Here is a 21,961-nt window from a genome sequence, read left to right on the forward strand (position 1 = left end):
TGTTTCTCTTCCAGCTAACTGTTTCTGAGCTATATTCTTTTACAATAAATGGGTGATCTAGTAAGTAAAATGTTTCTCTGAGTTCTGTGAGCTGCCCTAGCAAATTAATCAAACCCAAGGAAGGAGTCTTGGGAACCTCTGACTTATAGCCAGTCAATCAGAAGAACAGTAACAACCTGGGCTTTAGACCATCATCCGAAGTAAGTGGAAGAAGAGGGGAGGCAGCCTTGTAGGACTGAACCTTTACCTGTAGAACTTGATGGCATCTCTAGGTAGATAGTGTCAGAACTGAGTTAAATAGTAGGACACCCAACTGATGTCCTGAGCACTATCTGGTGTGGGGAACACCCCTCCCTACACCAGAATTGAGTCCTTGGAACACAAAAGATGGGAATTTATCTGAAGAAAACAAAAACACTAACTCGAAAGGATATATGCACCCCCATGTTCACTGCAGCATTATTTACAATAACCAAGAAAAAGTGGTACATATACACAATGGAATAATAGTCAGCCGTAAAACAGAAGAGAATCTTTCAATTTGTGACAGCACAGATGGACCTTGAGGGTATTATGCTAAGTGAAATAAGTCTGACAGAGGAAGACAAATACCATATGATTTCACTTACATGTGGAATCTAAAAAACAAACAAACTAACAAAATACATAAATAAATAAAAATAAAACCAAGGTCCTAGTTCAGAGGACAGACTGGTGATTGCCAGAGGCAGGGAATTAGGGCATAGGGGGCAAAATGGGTGAAGGGGGTCAAAAGGTACAAAGGTGTATTCTAGTTATAAAATAAGCAAGTTAAGTCATGAGGATATAATTTATAGCATGGCAACTATAATTAATAATATTGTATTGCATATTTGAAAGTTAAGAGAGTAAATTTTAAAAGTTCTTATCATAAGAAAACAATTTGTAACTATGTATGGTGATGGGTGCTAACTAGACTTATTTTCATGGTTATTTTGCATTATATACAAATATCAGATCATTATGTTGTATGTCTGAAACCAATATAATGTTATACATCAATTATACCTCAATAAAAATATTTTTAAAATTTAATAACAAATAAAAAAACATTCTTAATTAAACAACACTCACTTAAGTAGCATGTACTTTACGTTCAGAGAGTAATTATGCACACACAAATCTTAGTCCAGTCACTCAGGACTTTCACTCACCACAACTGGCTTCATCTGCTCCATCTGGGCAGTCAGATGTAAAATCAGAGAGCTTGCTGGATGAAATACAGCCTGCATCGTCACGTGGCCCAAATCCAGCTTCAAAATTAAGAGATCGAGAGAATAAAACATCTTTTTTCCTCCAACATAAATGGGATGCATAATTGTTTCACGAACACTAGTTTTTAAATATGCTAAAAATGGCAAGCACAGGAGGATCTCAATAAACCTCTGGCCATTAATATAACATAAGTCCCTATCAGTGGGACGTGATAAGTCCCCTTCCACTCCTGTCCCTAAACTCCTGGCTGGCAATAATACTAAATTCAGTGAAGGAGATCCTATAATTGCCTACTGGATAAATTTACAAAAACGGTGAGAAAGTTTCTTTTCCTTTGTGTAAAATCATTGGTCTTTCAGGAATAATTCATGTAAGTTTGGCCTAATGAGAATTATGCTCTAACCAACTGAGCTGGTGTTCAGATTGAAGCACACATAAATGAGTTTTGAGTTAATTTATGAAAAGAATTCTCTGTATGTGAGATGGAGTATTCTCAGAGCCTTCTGCTAAGGTTAATTTTAGTGATAATTTAAAACATTTAACCACACTTCTGCTTCCAAATACATTCTCCTCAATGTCAACTCTAACGCCTTCCTACTATTCCAATTCTGGTGATACAGTATATGATTAGAAGAATAAAAATGTTTAATTAATTAACAGAAAGAAGTAATTCTGGTTAACCCTCCAAAACTCATTAATCATTAAATCTGCTGCTTTACATTCTTTAATGTCCATCAAAACAACTCACACACACAGAGCTTAGAAAGGTTTATTATAAATTCAGGACACATATTCTGAGTAATGTAAATGCATGTTAACACAATACAGAGTTAGGACATAGAATATACAGCCTTACCAATGAAAGATATCTTTAATAAAGGACTTTTAAAAACTCTTTAACCCGGATCTCAATCCAGAACTGATTCTCCTATATCATCCTTGATTAGTGAGTGCATTTAGCTCCTGTTAAGAATGCAGTTTTTCCTCTCACTAAATATGTTGTTTAAGGAAACATAACTTCAGAATGTATGACATGCCTGATGTCCACATGCAGTTATTTTTCTTGGATGGAGAGTAAGAAAAATGAAGTGTTTCAGTTTTCAGGCAACATTTTTAATATTTATTTCTATTTGTTAACTGAGACCTGACTGTAGGGGTGGTCAGAAAGAAACATCAGTTAGTGTTAAAATAACAAAGTAACTGCAGGCACAATGTATACCATTTCAATGCACTCTCAGAACCTAAACTACGGTTAGATTTTCAAAAATGCCTATTCTACTATTTGGGATCCATTTTTATGACAATATACCTGTCTCTTAACTGAAATTCTCTACAAAATATTTAGTCAAAGAATTAGCCGAACTCCATCTGTTTCTTGAAAATATTATGTTTTGAATTTAAACACAGAATTTTAGGGTCAAGTTTGAAATTTTTCATTGGCCTTAAGTCAGTTTTTCAACCATGATAATGTTTTTGAACTCCTGAGTGATTGTGAAACATGAAGTTAATTACATATTCACTTGAAGTGTCAAACAAAATTAAAATACAATTGAATTTTTATAGCAGTGTTTTAAAACATGCAAAATATTTTAAATTCATAACTTTTATAATTAAAAAAAAATCTGTATGTGACAATTTTAGCCACAAATGTAGAATGTTATTAGAAGGGAGCCTAAGGCCTAGACTGTGATATAACATATTCTTTTAAAAAGGTAAAAATATATTTTAAAAGGTAAAAAAATATGTTTTAGTTTTCAGGGACATGTGATATAATCCACATCTTGGTATTAGGCATTAGTGAACTATATTATTGAAGGATTCTAATATATTTTATATTTTGATATCAAGGAAAACTAATTATTTTAATGTTCAAAACTGCAGCAACCACAAGAAAAAAACTTACCTTTGCTTTGAACGCTAGTACTTGGAAGTGTCTTATATGAAATTTCACATTCCTGGGATACACTGATGTCATCTAGAGCAACGGTAGCATGTGATGATAAAACAGTAGCTTCTAAAATTAACTATAATTACAGAAAGATAAATTATTAAAAGTATACTATAAAAGTCTTGAAATAACTTTCTAGGCCCAAAATGGAGCCATTCCTGCCCTGGATGCCATGACAGCAAACCAAAACTTAGGTAACTTCCATGCCCCTTTAATGCTCCCCTTGACCAGAAACAGAGTATATTCGGCAGTCAGTCCCCCAACTTCAAGCCAACTCTGGGCTCTGTATTTCCTTGTTCCTTCTCACCCTAAACAAGGTTGACTATACGGCCCCAGTCAATGCGATATTTTCTGTTTTACTCTTTCTCATTCTTTATTCTTTACCCTATAAAGCTTCCTGCCTTCCACCCATTTTACAGTTCTCCAAATAGAGACTGTCTGCTTCATGAAGTACTGAATAAACCTTGCTTGTACCACCTAAATTGTCTTCTTTAACCATTTTTTAACAAAAGTAAATTTATTACAAACATACTTTTTGGTGTAGAGAAGCTCATCTGCATCTGTCCCAAACTTCCAAACTAATTTTAGAAAATTGTTTGACCAGAACATTCAAATGAGGAATTTATAAAGTCATAACTCCTTTGACAGCACCTTAGGTAACTCTAATATCTTAGGTAATCCTAATATCTTAGGTAACCTTGTTTCAATTAGAAGTTGTAACATTCATCATGACTGAAGGCTGCCTTCCCATTGGAGCCATTAAGTCATAAGCATTTAAAATGAGCTCTTTGGGGTAATCAACTGTGTGGTTTACAACTCAGTTTAATTGAAATATGAATTCGTTTATAACAGGTTGGCTGAAGGCAACAACTCATTTCTATATCAGAATATTTAAATACTTATATATATTATATATACATATATGGAAACCTACTTAGTGAGGTAAATGACCACATACAGTGGTTAATAACACTCATATGCTAAAGCACTTGGAGGCATCTATTTAAGTTTAATTTATTCTAATATTCTAAATAATGACTGGTATAATTTGTTTTCTTTCTTGTTAATCACTCACATTATTATGTTGTTACTCCACCATAAAAGAAAGAAAAAGAAAGAAAGGAAGGAAGGAAGGAAGGAAGGAAGGAAGGAAGGAAGGAAGGAAGGAAGGAAGGGAGGAAGGGAGGAAGGGAGGGAGGGAGGGAGGGAGGGAGGGAGGGAGGGAGGAAGAAAGGGAAGGGAGGGAGGGAGGGAGGGAGGGAGGGAGGGAGGGAGGGAAGAAGGAAGGATGAATTTATGTCCAGAGCCTTAAGGATGCATAGCAGGACCACTAGACCAGGACATGGCTAGTAAGTGCATCTCCATGTAATCAGGGAGGATTGCTGGTCTCAAAGATCTTACAATTTACTTGATATGATACATTAACAACTAAGCTATACCGTAAGTACTATATAAGAGAGAAATACAGGATACTAAAAATCAAAGAAAAGCACTTCATTATTTCTGTCAAGAATATGAGATAGAGTTTGAAAAAAAAAAAGATTTAGCAAAGAGGTAATATTAAACTTCAGTTTTAATGGTTGCCTAAGATTCTGTTACCATGAAAAACTGGTAACATAACAAGAAAAAAAAGGACATGTGAACATGTAGAGTATATTTAGAAAACTTTGGGCATTGTAGGATGATGGGGTTTAGGACATGCTGTCCCAAAAGAGGGCACCTATGCAGCATATGGAATGTTTCTAGCCAAAGGAACTTGAGAAATGGTATGTGCAGGATGGACTTTTTGACCTTTCCTCTAAAGCAGATCAAACCCTCACGTGAGAGGAGCCCTCCCTATGCCAGAGATATCCTTATCTCTGAAGACAAAAGGACACAGAGAAGCTGAACAAACAGGCCTAGCTAAGTTCCCCAGTTTATTTATTACACTCGGCTCATACTCTTTGCCCTATCGTACCTTTCTACACCTATTCACTCTTCATCAAACCTCTCACAAAAACCCTCAGGTTTAACTATTTCTTCAGGTCTTCATTTCCTTATGAAGGCCCCCATGTCAAGTAAAACTAACATTAAATAATTTTATATACTTTTCTCCTGTTAATCTGCTTTATCAGTTTAATTTTGAGACCCAGTCAGGTACCCTAATAGGGTCAAGAAAGACTATTTCCTCCCCTATGGTAGGAGTATAGGATTTTTTGCCTAAATGAATTATTGCCTAAATATTTGTTAAGAGAAGAGGACTGACTGCCTGAATTGGTGCAGCCCAAGTGGACAGCAATTTGATGACATCTATTAAAAAGATAAATAGGGCTTCCCTGGTGGCGCAGTGGTTGAGAGTCTGCCTGCTGATGCAGGGGACAGGGGTTTGTGCCCTGGTCCTGGAAGATCCCACATGCCGCGGAGCGGCTGGGCCCATGAGCCATGGCCGCTGAGCCTGTGCGTCCGGAGCCTGTGCTCCGCAGTGGGAGAGGCCACAATGGTGAGAGGCCCGTGTACCGCAAAAAAAAAAAAAAAAGATAAATAGCACAGACTACAAAAATTAAGCCCATCCTCAGGGTTTACCTTAGAGAGACACTCATAGGCACACATATGAAGACCTTGGGCAGGAATGTTTGCTTTAATGTCGGTTTTGATAGCAAATGAATCAGAACAACTCAAATGTGAATCAATAAATGGTGATATAGATCATGGACTACTGAGCCAGTTAAAAAAAAACTATCTCTGTATGCTCATACGGAAAGACCTTCAACATAAGTTTCTGAGTAAAAATTAAATTACAGAAAAAAATTATAGTATGGTACTACTTAGGCCAAAAATACACATGGTTCAGATTTCTAGATATATGTGGTACATACATACATATTAATTAAGTAGAAAAGGTCTAGACCTAAAAATAAACTAGTGTTATAGTTACCTGAAGATACAGACTATGATGGAAGGTAAAGATGCTCAGGAGGGACTATTTCTTAATCTGAAACTTTTGACACTTTACAATGAGATGTATATGATTTTTAAAATTCTGATTAGAGCTGGTTTCTGTAGAGTCTTAGCCAAGAAATTTGGCCTTCATACAAGAGGCAGAAAATAGTAGTAGATTTTAAAGAAGGATTTTGATGAAATGTATACAAGCATTGTGAGAAATAAATTATGCTGAACATCATTAAGTTATTGTAATGTTTTTGGACAGCTTTAATTTGGAAGAATTTTTTTTATTCATTATTCTAGTATGTCCTACACTGAAGTCAATTAAAATACAGATGTTTAATTCTTCAAACTCATTAGACAGGTAGTTATGACCACCATATTTGAAGGACTACACTACTCAAAGGAAAGCTGGAAAAAGACAGAATGTTTGTTTGGGGCACTTCTGTGTCCCAGGAGAGGTACATGCTCCTATTCTTTGAATGGAGTGGGTGCGCCCTGGGATGAGCTGAATGATGGGATAGGTCTTTAAAATATGGTTACATCATTTTGTCCGAAGAAACCCACTAGGTTCTTTTACATCTTCATATTAAAATGTAAGTATAAAACAACTCCCAGGGCTTCCCTGGTGGCGCAGTGGTTGGGAGTCCGCCTGCCGATGCAGGGGACGCGGGTTCGTGCCCCGGTCCGGGAGGGTCCCGCATGCCGCGGAGCGGCTGGGCCCGTGAGCCATGGCCGCTGAGCCCTGTGCGTCCGGAGCCTGTGCTCCGCAACGGGAGAGGCCACAACAGTGAGAGGCCCACGTACCGCAAAAAAAAAAAAAAAAAAAAAAAAACTCCCAGAGTAAAATAAAGATGATATTAGGACATGTACATGTCTGCTTGCTTACTTCTACATAATTAAATTCAGGACCATGTAATGAACGATTATAATTTGACCATTAATTAAAATTTTCCAACTTTAAACAGAGAATAATGTTACTTCCTTTAAAAAAAATGTATCTCATATCTGTAAATAATATCACCTGATTATTCCAAAATCATCTTCACTGTTCCTATTTTGTATTACTTGCTTTAACCAAGCTGATCGTTTGATTTGTCACCAAAGGCAGTTCCCTTTGGGAACTACAGTATCATGTAATAATTGGTATGTGAGCCAGAGGTTGCTCACAAGAAATGTTTCAATCATTGACAAAGGCAGAGTGAAAACCTCATTTTATACGTTTCTCAAGGTAATTTGAGGGTTAAAATTTCAAATTATATGTAAATATCTTTCCTTCTAAAACTATTTTTTAGGATCTTGCTGATTTTTGTCTTATCCAATTATATTATATTACTCCCTGAGTGAACAGAATCACTTCTTGTTTTTCTTTCAGGAAGCACAGCAACGTGTAAATATTGTCTATAATCAAGTGATTACTTTTTAGATCTGCAAAACAGAAAGAAACTTTTCCAGAGAAATACTCAACTAGCATATTTAAATTTTGGTTCTTTGATATCTTGCTTTAAAAAAGAATAATGAGAGTGAATAAATATGAATCTAAGAGGAAATGGAGACAATAGGAATATAGTAAGATGCAGTAAAGAAAAATTCGACTATAGTAATTTTTGATGAATGATGGTGGTATTAAAAATAAGATCAACAGCAAGCTTTTATTTAGAGCTTACTGCATGCCAGGCACGTCCACTTATTTTAACACTGTGAAGATGATGTTATTTTCTTCCACATTTTAAAGCAAAGGAAACAGAAGCTTAGAGAGTTGAAGTTATTGGTTGAAGGTCACATATCTAGTACGAAAAATGTGTGACCTGAGCCATGGGTGACTATGCTGTACTATAGCACTATCATGAAATAAAGAGATAACTGGTCTTTAGCAGATACTGCAGAACAGAGCTACCTGGCAAAACAAGATTGACTGAAGCCCTAGGTTAAGAAGGCTGAGGACAGAGCAACATTACAGAGACTAGACCAGCTTTTACTTTGCATTATAAATCTCACCCTTCACTGAATCTTCAAATAATATCAGGAAATTGTTATTGATTTATCCCATTGACTCTGATCAAGAGCGAACATGGTATCAATCACTGTGGAAAATTTCACAAAAGGGTCATTTTAAAATGAAATCTGAAATATGACACAATTATGTTTTAGTAGCAAACTCAAAGACAGTAGATCAACTGGAAATCAATGGACAGTATTCAGAAAAAGTACTACCTCTAGATATGAAATTAAGAAGAACAGTTAGGAAAGAAATTGTAAATTAAATATTTGTGTAAAACACTGAACATATAAAATGAGTAGGCCCAGTTAAAACAGATTGAAAAAATTCTATTAACTACTTGATTTACATTCTTCCAATAAAAACTGCACAGAAAATGGAGAGAATACTGAAATGTTGTTAATCTGCTGTTCTTACAAAATAAACAGTAAGCCTAATCCTTTTCCACTATGAAAAATGAAAGCCCTACCTAACCAGGGGTGCTGATTTCCTAAGGAACTCAGAGCAATTTGCATTCTATTGTGATGTGTACAAGAGACATAAAAGGACCACACTGAATCTGAATTTCATGGCTACAAGAGAACCAACTGAGAGGTCATATAGTCCTATGCCTTTCTCCTTTCCAATGTTTATATAGGATGACGCCATATAAATACATGTTCAGAGTTTAGTCACATTGAACTGATGACCAGGCGATGACTAAGGTCACCCTTAAATAATTCAGTCCACTAAATTTAAAGTGCCAAAGGAGCTTGTTTCCAAGAAGATAAACTTTAAATATTTGAATATTTAAAAGCTAGATTGACTATTTGTAGGTATAACATCTTTTCCATTTGCTATTGATAAAAGAATGAAGTAGAACTGAACCTAGCTAGACTCCTCATGCATATTTCCATAGTTTTGAAAATAGACTTAGAAAAATCAGGTTAAAAACAACATATTAGAATTTTTTTTTTCCTGTAAAGGACAAGAAATGGAATAGAAAAGGGTACAAAGAGGACAAAAGCTGCATCTTTAGAAGCAAACCTATCAACATTATAAGCAAACAAAATGTTCATATTAGTTCATTCTGAGGTGTGAATACATGGGTATTTGCCTATTTTCTATTTGTTTGAAAGATTTAATAATATATCTAAGTAATATTAATGTATTAAATAAAACCATGTATATGTATCTGTGTGTGACTGTGTGTACTTATGTATCTTGTGTGCGTGTGTATGTGTATAAAATCTGGACTTATTCATACCAGAATGTTAACACAGGGTCCAAATTCCTTCACCGAAGTCTTTGAGTCCAGCTGGGTTTTGAAATCTGAATAGTTCAGAGTTGAGGATGTTCATCTAAAATGTATCATGTATATTACTTGATACCCTCAGGGAGACTGGGGGCAGCACTTTATCATCCAACACATCACTAAATGAACTGCCTAACGCTGGTTCAGGTCAGGAGAAATCTTGCCTCTAAATTTGTTTTTCAAAAGCTTATTGCTTTCCAAATTTTAATTTTCCAAATTGCTGATTAGAGACTGTGGACTTGTAATGGCCTTCTGAATAGTGACATCTGAGAGAACAGTTCTTATTTTTCTTTTCACTGAACTGTAGTTTCTAAAACAAGCCTGTACTTCGGCCAAGTAACAAGATTACATAGGAAGGAACAGAGGTGCATGCTAAAATCCTTACCTTCTCGGGCTGAATTAAACACGGCTGCTTAGCAAGAACCCAGGACAATTCACTCCCCTCAAAAAGCCAGCACCATTAAGCAGAGGCTGGGAATTCCCTGGCAGTCCAGTGGTTAAGACTCCGCCCTTCCAATGCAGGGGGCACAGGTTCGATCCCTGGTCGGGGAACTGAGATCCCACATGCCGCATGGTACGGCCACAAAAATACATTAAAAAAAAAGAAGAAGAAGAAGAAGAGGCTGATTGGTGCCGACTGGGAGCCCCCAGGTAGGTGAGAGAAAAGCCAACACGTGGTGCTGATCCAGCACGGAGGGGGTGAAGACAGAAAACATCACCAATCTGTGGACACCAAGTCACAAAATTCCATCAACCCACTGGTCAGTTTAAAAACTAGTTAATATGCCCCCAGATAATAAAGAGCAGTCTCAATTTGCACCTCAAAACAAAGCAAGACAAAAATCCCAAAAGAAGAAATATTAAACAGGAAAAAAAAAATACCCAGTGCCGAAACTCTTCAATAACGATGGTAGGTTAACGAGGCCAAGAGAGAAGGGCACAAGTTTCAACTCATAATATTTCTCAAATAGCCAGTTCTAACAAAGGACATTCTGGGTTTTGTCTTTTGTTTTTTTTTACTAAGACTTTTCGAGCAGTTTTAGGTTCGTTGCACAACTGAGAGGAAGGTACAGAGGGTTCCCACACACCTCCTGCCCCCAGGCGTCCATAGTCTCCTCCATTATCAACATCCTCCACCAGAGGGGGGCATGTATTCCAACCCATAAAACAACACTCACCCATCATAATCACTCACGGTAACAAGGTTTTCCCCAAAGGATGAGTCCTGTATTCTCTAGCAGTCTGCTGTTCTCTGGGTGGAGCTGTGTGTTCTGAGGTCAGGTATTATTTTAAATACATCTTCTCCAAAATATCTTGTGCTCTCTCTGTTGGATTTCTATATTTACCTCAGTTTGGAAATGAGTACCAGATGAGGTGTGTTATTTTTCAGAGGCTCCTAACACCCCAACAATGTTCTTACTTCCCCAACCCCATTTACAGAGGAAGAATCAGAAGCACGGAAGGATTAAGCAACTTCCCTCTGACTGGACACCTGGGTTTGAACCCCAGGCTCCAGAGCTCATGTTCATAGCTACCATTTTAGCTACATTCTCTTTCATTCAGATTCCTCTCAAGCATTGCTTTTATTATCACTGTGGTTTTCACAGATTGGAAAATTTGAAGCTCAAAGATGTAATGTACACAATCACTTAACAACACATGGAGTGAGCAGAGATGGGAACTCAGACTATGTGACTCCTAAGGCAGTGAGTGTTCCACTATGTTCCACCATCTAATCTAGTCTCTAAACTAGCTCTTTGCAAACATCATCTAGAAGGGAGTCATGTCCAGGAGGGTGGAAGCTGCTGCACCCATCTGATAAGCTACAGTTTCCTTCTTTCATTATTAACCAAGTAAATGACATAAAAGTGATAAAATTCTCAGTATTAGTGGGCAGCAGAAAATAAGGCAATAGGATTAAAATATGAGTGCAGCCCAGATTTTTTTCACTACCTCATATAATCCACCATCCTCACTTAAGAAAACAAATATTTTCCTGTTAAATTACTCTTCTCTCTGCCATCCTATTCAATTCTTATCTCCATTTTTGCTACGCTTCCACAAGTAAGTCTTTAGCAATTAATCAGGATAACCTCCCTTCTCATCCCTGATTGTGAATGTCTGCTTTATTAACATCAAATACATTTATGGGATATATGTATTATATTATTATCTGGAAAGATCAGCATTAAATAAGCATCTTCGGCTCAGTTGTATTAATTTCTTACGTGCTTACCTGAAAAGGCAGAGTAGATTCTCCAGCCTTCGCAAAGAGATCGATTTTTGCTTGTCTCCACTGAGATTTGGAGACTCTGATGAGATCACCTTGCTTCTGCAAATCCCCATCCAGTGATGTTCTTGTAAAAACCGAGAGATGTGAATGCTGAGACAAACGATACCAAAACCGCACCTGGTGAAAAATGTGTTTGAATGATATAAATATTCCATTTACCTGTGTCCAGTAGCTCTTCTATAGTTAAAAGTATCCCAAACTACTTCTTAATTCTCCTCCAAACATGCAGACCCAGAAAATGCTAAGTACATCTTCTGCCAGCCTTTGTATTTCCTCCTTAAAAAAAAGGCTCAAGGTAGCTACATTAACTGATATTTTTAACACATGCCATAGAGATATCTAAAGAAATGGGACACTAGCACCCTGCTCAGACAAGTCTGAGGACATATATTTGTCCACACCGTCATGGAAGTTTTACAGAACCTTCACTATTGCTTCTTATGAATCTGGGGAGATACACGTTCTATATCTGACTCAAAAATTACAAAACCATGTATTACTATTCATTCTCCTTGATGTCTCAATCCAAGAAAAAGTTATCTCAAAAACTGATTTCTCAGGTAAGAGAAAACTGCTATGAATACTTTTCATTAATTCCTTCTCCATTGTGACATTATCAAAAAACTTGGGAGATTATATAATACTGTTCATCAATAATTTAATCCAACTAGAAAATGTTCTTTTTGAGGCCAGGGAGCCCTGACTTGATCAGTTTGGTTCCTACTCACCACCAGTGATGACATAATCTAAAGGACTGACAGGTTAACTAGGTAGTGGAGAAAACACAGAGGAGTATTTTAAGGTGCCGACAGCAGTAGCTATAATGTGGAATTCAGCACTATCGTTTATTCAGCAAATACTTATTGAGCATTTACTAAATACTTGGCTCTGTGCAAGGTGAAAATTAATTGCCTCAGTGGTTGGATGACACAATACAAAATATGACCAAAAAAACCCCACTAAAGCAAGTTCAGACACACAGCAATTTTTTCTTCTTCTCATTATGCCATAGAGAGTTCTAATGCTGCAGATTTCAAAGGAAAACACAGTAGCATTCAGAGATGAGGTCCCTGAGAAATGAAATCACTCTCTTTGGACTCAAAGTGACTCCTTTTCAGTTTCACTACATTTTAAATTTTTGGTTATCTTCCTTTGTCATTGGGCTTTTATTTTTTTATGTGGACAGATGTTATTACATATATTATTTATTTATTATCCCATTTATTTCACTGTTGGTACCAATTTCAGTGGAGATGAAAGTTGAAAAAAAATTTTTAATGCTCTTTTAAAAAATTGTTCACAACATCAAGCATTCTCTGTTCCAACGTGGTACACATTTTTCTTTCAATGTCTACTGAATTGCCACCAACTGATCCAAGCATTCTTTCTGATTGTTCATTTCATATTAGATTTTACTACCAAGCTCACCTACACTCAGGCCTTTAAGCAAGAAATGTAAAGTCAAACAGAAGTGTTTGATTAAATTCTATGGAAAGGGAGGATGTTTGTTCCTCAACCACAATTAAACTTTAGATCCCTGCTGTAGTTTCAGCATGTTCCAAGCTTGTAAATATGCAAAATGGAGCTTTAAACCTAGTTGCACAAGAGCTGTGCAAGCCCCATCAGAATTTCAAGCTGTCATATTGTCACTCAGTACATTACCAGTGCGAAGTTATTTTAATAGTGCATTAAGAGTAAATACCAATGGGATCTATATTCAATAAGATAAGAGCTTAGAACTTATATTTAATTTAAATTTTATATTTAATTTAAATTTTATATTTAATTTAAAACAGAAATAGCATTGTAGAGATTTAAGGAGAATTCTTTAGTTTGGTATAGACCAAGAAACTTTCCAGAGTCTTTTCAAATTTAATATTGGTAAGGGTAAAATGACTGAACAAAATTTATAAATACAGCTGTGATTTTCGATAGGAACTTAGCCAACATCCGTGGCTCTCACTGTGATACACACTAGTAGTGGAACACTGAGTCTTAAACTCAAAAGCACAATGTATGCTGTGAATTCCTCTTAGAACATATCAAGGCACTTTGTATTCAGTAGGTATTCAGTTAATAGGTATTGAAGAAAAGAAGGACGTTGGAGTGGAGCTATCAGCATTCTTGCTAAAGCAAACGTCTATAAACCTTCAAAGAGAGACAGAAAGAGAGACCTGCTCTGTGTTACAAAATGTGCAAGGAATTAAGTGTCCTTAAGGACCTCAGAGTTTTATGGGAGAGAGTGAAAAGAAAAGGAACAATTAAGTATAATGAGTATAATGACAAAGGTATGAAAACAGTGTGGCTATTTACATGTAAATGAATTAAACAAAATGAAAAAGTCACTTTCTTGGTTACACTCATCACATTTTAAGTGCTCAATAGCTATTTGTAGCTAGTGACTTCCATAGTGGACATAGCAGAGGAAAATGTCCATCACAGAAAATTCTATTAAAAAGAGCTGTATGTTAAAATTATGCCAACCATTTAAAATTTATTTACTACTTTTCATTTTAAAGGAAATTACTGTCTTGATTCATGCCTGATTCATTAAAAAGCAGTTATATAAAATGTTAATATTAAAGGCTTGCTTTTATTTCTCCTCGGTTTTCACTAAGTTGTATATATATGCACAACTTGGGTTGTATGTATAGGGTGACTATGCAAGACCGTGAATCATTTTATTCAAGAAAATTTCCTGTGGTTAAATAACTTCCAACAAAGCAGTTCCTTTAATTGCAAATTGGAAAGAAAAGAAATGAAGTTCAAATTACTTTACTGTTTTTAATTGTATTCTCTGATTTTATATTATTTGTATATTTTTAGAAATATTGAATCTGGGACATCCCTGGAGGTCTAGCGTTTAAGACTCCATGCTTCTGGGCTTCCCTGGTGGCGCAGTGGTTGAAAGTCCGCCTGCCGATGCAGGGGACACGGGTTCGTGCCCCAGTCTGGGAAGATCCCACATGCCGTGGAGCGGCTGGGCCCGTGAGCCATGGCCGCTGAGCCTGAGCGTCCGGAGCCTGTGCTCCGCAACGGGAGAGGCCACAACAGTGAGATCCACGCTTCCACTGTAGCAGGCATGGGTTCCATCTCTGGTTGGGGAACTAAGATCCCACATGCCACTTGGTGCCACCAAAAGACACAGACACACACACACACACTGAATCATTCATTTTACTATAAAAAGAAAGGACACCATATCAGGTGACTTATACTACTAGTTACCAAGTGTAGGTGAATAACTAATCTTGTTGTTTGGTTTCTACAGTGCCCTGTGATATTCCCAGAGGAATGGCCAGTTCTACAAAAGAATGTAATTAGGAACAAGTAGTAATTACTAATTAGTAAATCTCTGACACTAAATTCTGCAAAGGACATTAACAGGACATTATTTAGAAGTTCAAAATAATGTCTTCTTTATTTCTCTTTTCTGTTTCATTTTATTTTGGTCTGTCTCCAGTTGGAACTCTTCAAATTTTCTGCCTTTTTCCTCAACTTTCCTATGGTCTTTGTTCCACTTGCTTCCCTATTAGGGAGGTTTTTGGTCAGATCTTCATGTCTTTTCTCAGTTATTCTCCAAATTCTCAGCTACCTCTGCCTTCTCTGCTTCATGTCGACCCCTGTCTGGTATTTGCTACACCTGTTATATCTTCTAGGATAATAAAAAGAGTAAAACACAAAAAAAGTTTAAAAAAAAAAAGGAAAAGAAACAAGATATCTGTAACTCCTCAAAACTCAAGTGGAATTAAGTCAGTGTAGGGGGGATCATTCATCTCTCTCTGTCACACACACACACCCCTCATCATTACCATAGTGATTCTTATGATTCCTATTCATAATCATGTTTTTGCCTCTTTTTATCTGAACAAGCTTAAGTAAAAGTCTGCAATCTTCAATAAAATATAATCTGTTTTTCTCATCTAAATGATTAATCTTCATGTGTTTTGACAATGTACAACTGGGGAGAATATCTGCTCAACCTTTCCCCAATAAACCATTGCTTCCTCTAGAATCTATCTCATGCTCTAATACTATCCTTGGAGTAAACAAAACAATCAGAGAACAGATCATGAGTGCACCATTCCAAGCCCCACTGTATATTACTTTTTTTTCTAAATTTCTCTTTGCTATGAGCTCGTAACTCTACTTGGGGAACATTACAAGACACGGCCTTTTCAAACTCATTGAGAGAGTTGTTATAAATGGGTTATCACTTATATATATGGTTTATACGTATATATGTGTATGTTATATATTATATTTATGTTTAATTTATATATTGTTACATTATATATTATACTTACATATTATATATTATATGTATTTTATATTTTTATCACTCTCTGTAGCACTTCACACTGAACTGCTATCAGTATGCCTCACTAAATTCTATACTTTGTTATGGCAAACGTGTTTACATTGTCCCTAGTATATTCCCAACATTGAGGGCTATGATGAGCACGGAGTAGGGAAGCAATAGGTGTGCACTGAATCAGAGAAAGAACATGTACACTGGTATGTGTGCAATCAGGGGAGAAGTCTCAGAAGAACTATTTTTGTTTTGTTTTTTACTTCCTTGAATATGAACCAAATGAGTTCTCACATGTCTCTCTCTGCATCGGCTGCTGGAAAACTTAGATGCAAAAATGTAGCCTGGGCCTCGTAAACTTTATTTTTGGAGCCAACCTATTTTTTGTTTCATCTGTCTTTTTCCTGGTATCTCTATTCACTTCTTTTTAATTGTATGAATTTTTTGATTAAAGAGGATTAGAATAGCAAAATGAGTTGGGGAATACAAAAAAAAACAAAAGACAAACACACAAAATGGCATTGAAAGTGGAAGCTTCATGTTATCAGTCCTGCTATATTTAATTATGAAGTCCTAAAAGTGAGATATGTCTCTTATACAGTAACTCAAATATGAGAGTGAGAAAATATTAATATCCACATAAATCTCCTTCAGATTTTACATTTCCTAAATTATTAAAAACAGTAACAGGGCTTCCCTGGTGGCGCAGTGGTTAAGAATCTGCCTGCCAATGCAGGGGACATGGGTTCGTGCCCTGGGTCCAGGAGGATCCCACATGCCACCGAGCAGCTAAGCCCATGCACCACAGCTGCTGAGCCTGCGCTCTAGAGCCCGTGAACCACAACTACTGAGCCCACGTGCCACAACTACTGAAACTCGTGCGCCTAGAGCCCATGCTCCACAACAAGAGATGCCACCGCAATGAAAAGCCCGAGCATCGCAACAAAGAGTAGCCTCCACTCGCCGCAACTAGAGAAAGCCCGTGCGCAGCAACGAAGACCCAACGCAGCCCAAAATAAAAAATAAAATAAATTAATTAAAAAAAGAAAAAGTTAAAAAAAAAAGAACAGTATTTCGACAGCAATAAGAAATACTAGCTTCTGGCTCCCACATGTTCTCTTTGTCCTATCTCCTGGTTACTCCAAGGAAAAATGCCAAATTTCCACCAGTGACCAAAGGAGCTTTTGAAGCTTTTAAATAAAAGTCCACATCTTGAACAATGAGTACTTACAGGAACAATTCTGCATGTTGATGCCATGTGTTGGCTACACATAAAGTACAGAGTAATTCATGCAAAATGACCCTAAAAGGCTGCTGTTAGAAAAAAAAGACTCAAAAGAAAGCTTCATATTCCTTTAAAGTCCTTTCAAACAAATATTCTTAACTCTGTTAGCCTGGTATGATTATGTAGAGAAAAAAATGTAATTCCATATAATGAAGGCTTTAATCATATCAAAGTGCCCAACTCTGGTTGTTTCACTGCCCCACTTTACCATAAATATAATAAAGAACATTCACTATTCCATGAATACAACTATTATCAATCAATATGTTCCAAGTAGGAAGATCGGCTGGATTTTCTGATTACTCAAGAAGATAAGAATTTGGTTTGTTAGCTTATTTTGTAACTTTCATGAAAGAAAGAATCCCACATTACCACAAACTTATAAAACAGTAATAGTATATGCTTAGAATACTCCTATGGGAGAGCACTTTGGCCATGTGTATCTCAGACTATAAATAACCTCTAACAATCTAATAGTAATTCTACGCTGGAAAGTACTATAAAGTAATCCAAATATCCCTCCCTCTAACTCAAAGATTACCAACATTCAAGCAGAGGCAGATAAAAGGGAAAAAACAAATACCTCTTTGGCAGTCTATAATACTCTTACTTTTCCACAAACCAAGGCAAACCTCTAAATCAGTATATCCAAGGCCTTGGAAGGTTGAGGACTTGGTTCTGAGAGATAAACCACCAAGTGTCTAAATTGTCCACTGCTTTCACTGAGGCTCCACCCCAACAGCTCCCACAGGTAAGCTCCAAATTTAAGCCACAATAGAGAAAAATGTCCTCAAGTAGAAACAACCATCAATTGTGGGTCAATCCCTACTACCACAAATTAATGGCTACCCACATACAACAATGGGAAATGTAGATCATCTTTAAAAAGAAGAAAACTCTTTGATTTCTCAGTGAGTCTCAGAATTTTTAATAAGCTCTTAGTGTTAGTGTTCACATTTCTGTAAGAGGGAGAATTGACAAATTCTATTCTTTTTTATCCAGTGTCGTTAACGAATTTAACAACAGCAATTGCATTGCTTTGGTATATGACCTTAAATTAAAGTTCAGTAAGCCTGTAAAGTACTTGTAAAGAGCAACTAAATGCTTCAGGAGTTCTCAAAAAAAAAAAAAAAAAAAGAAAGAAAGAAAGAAAAAGAAAAGCGTACATCTACCACATAAGATTTAATTAAAATAAACCAAAGGTGGGAGACTCTAGAGTCCATCTGGGTGAGGTGGAAGTGGAGTCCAGGCAGTTGTTTTAATCCAAATTCCCACAGAGAAATGGGCAGCAAAAACCAAAGGGGAAAAATAATGAGGACAACCTATTAAGAGTTCTGGACACTCTCATTGAGAATTATATCAAGCTGAAGGTATAATGAAATTTATACTTTAATTATAAAGGTCTGATGATCTGTAATTTATCATCAGGAATGCCTGTGTTAGTGCTGTAACCCTGCACTTCTAGGTGATGAATTTAGTGCGTGGCACTATTGATCCCTTCATTATTTTCTGATAACCAAGAAAAAAAAAAACCTGAAATCCTAAAGGCTTAGGGACATGTCAGAACTCTCAAAAGGATGGAAAGCAAGGCAAGCTGAACAGAAGCATCTAATAGGCATTCATGTTACGGAAAGTAAAGGGATTATGTTTATTGAACACCTAATACCTGCCAAATACTTTTCCAGGTGCTTTACTTAATCACGTTTGAATTCTCACAACCATGTGAAGAAGGCAGGCTAACACTATGCTTCCAGTGTGGACACTGAGTCTCAAAGGAAGCATATCATTTGTGGCAGAACTGAGATTGGAACCAGTTGGAACTAGGTCCACCTGCCTCCAAAAGTCCCTCTTCTTTCTTCTCTGTTGTGCTGTGGAAATGACCTGAGCATTTTATCCCTTGGTCTGTGTTTACCTGGCACCAGAAGGACTAACTGAAAAAATAAAATTTTGGAAATGTAATTATTTTTTCTGCATATATTTATCTTTCTTTATTCATCCTTTCATTTTTCTTTCAGTAGAACTTGTTGAACTGCTTTTATTTTCCTCAACTAACACTGTTGGCCAAGATAACAAGCAGTTTGGGCAACCTGTATCCACAGCTTTAAATTATTGAAAGACTACATGGAAAGAATGCAAAATGACAGAAATAGTTTTGAATAGGCCCCCCAAAAGAAGGGTGTAAGTTATATACTGCAAATGTCTTTTGGAACGAAATGACATTTCATGTTGAAATAGCTCATATAAATCTCTCAGTTTATTGTGAAAATATTAGTAAAACACAGCCAGCCTTTACTAGCTAGAGTAACCCAAGCTTAACAGTTTACAACTAAAGAATGGCCAATGGAAATTCCAATAATTGGGTACCTGACACGGGGTAGAGGCATTGAGTGATTTTGTAAGAACAGGACTCCCAAGCTTGGCCACTGCAGGTGATCGATGTGCCCCCAAATAAATAAACGATCCTGCAAAAACAAACGTAAAGCCATATGGATACAAATTCTACTATTGGACATTTAGTCGTTCTTTGCGCTAACGTGCACACATTCAACTGTCAATCAGATAAAGAAAATTACATTTTTACTTCTTTACTGTTAAGCTCTGTAGATAACCAAAAAGTGCTTTCATATGGATAACATTAAATCTAAAATAAAACCCAACTGATGAAAAACAAGCTCTTGATCTAAATCCTCTCAACAAATATGTTTATTGGCTTAACTCACGTCATAGTTAGAAATCAAATTAAATGAAGCTTCTAAGTTTACAATTAGATATTCAACATACCCTTACAAAATTCCCATGAGACATTTGCTTGTAAGTTTCTTCACAATGTACTGAAGGATACGAGCCTATAGAATGAGTTTGGTTTCTCCTGGGGCTTACATGTTTGACACTGCTGTCTGTGCTAGTGGGGATGAAAGCTTAATTAAAGATCTAATCTAGTGTTAACAAAATAACTGCTTCTAGATTTTAACTACAGTGGATGTGCTCATGGCAAATGTACGGGGGGGATAACATCTCTTAGCAACTCAAAGGATCACACATTCTGAACGGCTGTCAGGGGTACCTTCATTGAATATTGAAAATTTACAAGGAAGGTTATGCTAAACAATGTCAAGTCCTGATCCTGCCCTTTGATAATCACAGAGTGATGGGCAACTTGTAAAGCCAACTATTTTGATGAAAAAAACACATTCAGAAGGTGATTTTCTTAGACACAGATCAATGCTGACTGCGCAGAATGAAAAGGACTTCAGAATTAAAACATATTACTTTACAGATACCACCACATGTTTAACCAAACAACCAAGGTTGCAAGTCAGCAGTGTGGTCTCTGAGTGGGAAAAATAGAACCCAGTTTATATGGGTGTTAAATCTCAAAGCCAATTGGGAAGGATAAAGATCACTGTTCCCAAAATCCAAACTAAGAGTAACAGAAACAGTATATATGAGCTCATTAAATTCTCTATTTCCCCTATAAAAGAGTAGAGTAGGAAAAGATGATTTTGAAAAATTAAACCAGTTTAAAAATCCTTTACCTGAGGTTCAAGTAAAACTCAACTGAATATTGTCAAAACATAAATTAAAATTCTAAAAATTAACATACATTCAAAGATCTTACTCCCCTGGTCATTTAAAACAATATGGATGATTTCAAACAAGCAGTTAATGAAGGATGAAACATATAAACTCTAAAACTCCAAAATCTAAAAGAAGCAAACGGTTTGAACAAATTGATTATGCCACAAAAGTAACTGGAAAAGTGATAGGAAAAAAATCTAACAGAACATATGGCCCTACAGCTGAATTTTATTTAATTTTATTTAATTTTATTTAATTTTTAAAGAATAAATACTTACACATGACTTGCATATATCTCAGGTCTTAGAAAAATATGGAGAGCTCCCTGACTCATTTTATGATGCCAGATATCTCTAATGTTAAGAATGATGAAAACAGAATAAAAATAAAGCAATATCACTCATGATCATACATACAAAATTCAAATTAAAATGTTTCAATTGCACCTGAAATTCTTATCAAAAAATAATGTATCCTGACAAGTGAGCTTTCCAAAAATAGAGGTTTGATTTAACAGACATATCAACAGTCAATTAGATCAACAAATTAAAGAGTAAAATCATAGATTCATATCAACAAATATTGAAAAGACTATGAAAAACAGTCAGCCATTCCAAATAACCTCAATAAAATATTTTTAAAAAACACTTAATAAAGATTAATGACCAACCTCAAAATAAATAACATTTTCAATGGTAAACAGCAAAACTATTTTAATTAAAATGAGAAACTACCTGGAGAATTGTGTCACCATTAGTAATTAGAGGAAATATGAGATAATATTAATTATCTTGGACTAGGATTATCTTATAAATCTAGTAAATGTGGAAGTCAAGAGAATAAAATTTCTAGTAAACACAATAGAAAAACAGAGAGAGTTCCACATGTACTGCCAATAATATAATTGTGAAAATAGAAACCCCAACAGATTCTATCTTTTAATAAAGACAAGTATTAATAAGAGAATTTAGTAAGGTAAATAGAAACAGAGAAATACTTTTAAGTCATTTTTATTTATTTTAGCAGTAAGACACGGGATTTAGAATGGTAAGAAATATTCTACTCACAGTTAACA

General features: G+C 36.0%; 1 protein-coding gene across 1 annotated transcript in view; it reads right to left on the minus strand.

Annotated features, from left to right (window-relative positions):
* MALRD1 (MAM and LDL receptor class A domain containing 1) overlaps positions 1-21,961 on the minus strand; it is a 589,021-nt gene that overhangs the window by 479,574 nt on the left and 87,486 nt on the right. The window contains exons 11-13 of the mRNA XM_049705518.1: positions 19,672-19,769; positions 11,654-11,827; positions 3,158-3,278 (exon numbers count right to left, since the gene is read on the minus strand). Coding sequence (XP_049561475.1) covers positions 3,158-3,278; positions 11,654-11,827; positions 19,672-19,769 — 393 coding nt within the window. The remainder of the gene's footprint in view (positions 1-3,157; positions 3,279-11,653; positions 11,828-19,671; positions 19,770-21,961) is intronic.

This window comes from Orcinus orca, chromosome 2 (genome assembly GCF_937001465.1).
Source record: "Orcinus orca chromosome 2, mOrcOrc1.1, whole genome shotgun sequence".
In the NCBI taxonomy this organism is placed as follows: domain Eukaryota; kingdom Metazoa; phylum Chordata; class Mammalia; order Artiodactyla; family Delphinidae; genus Orcinus; species Orcinus orca.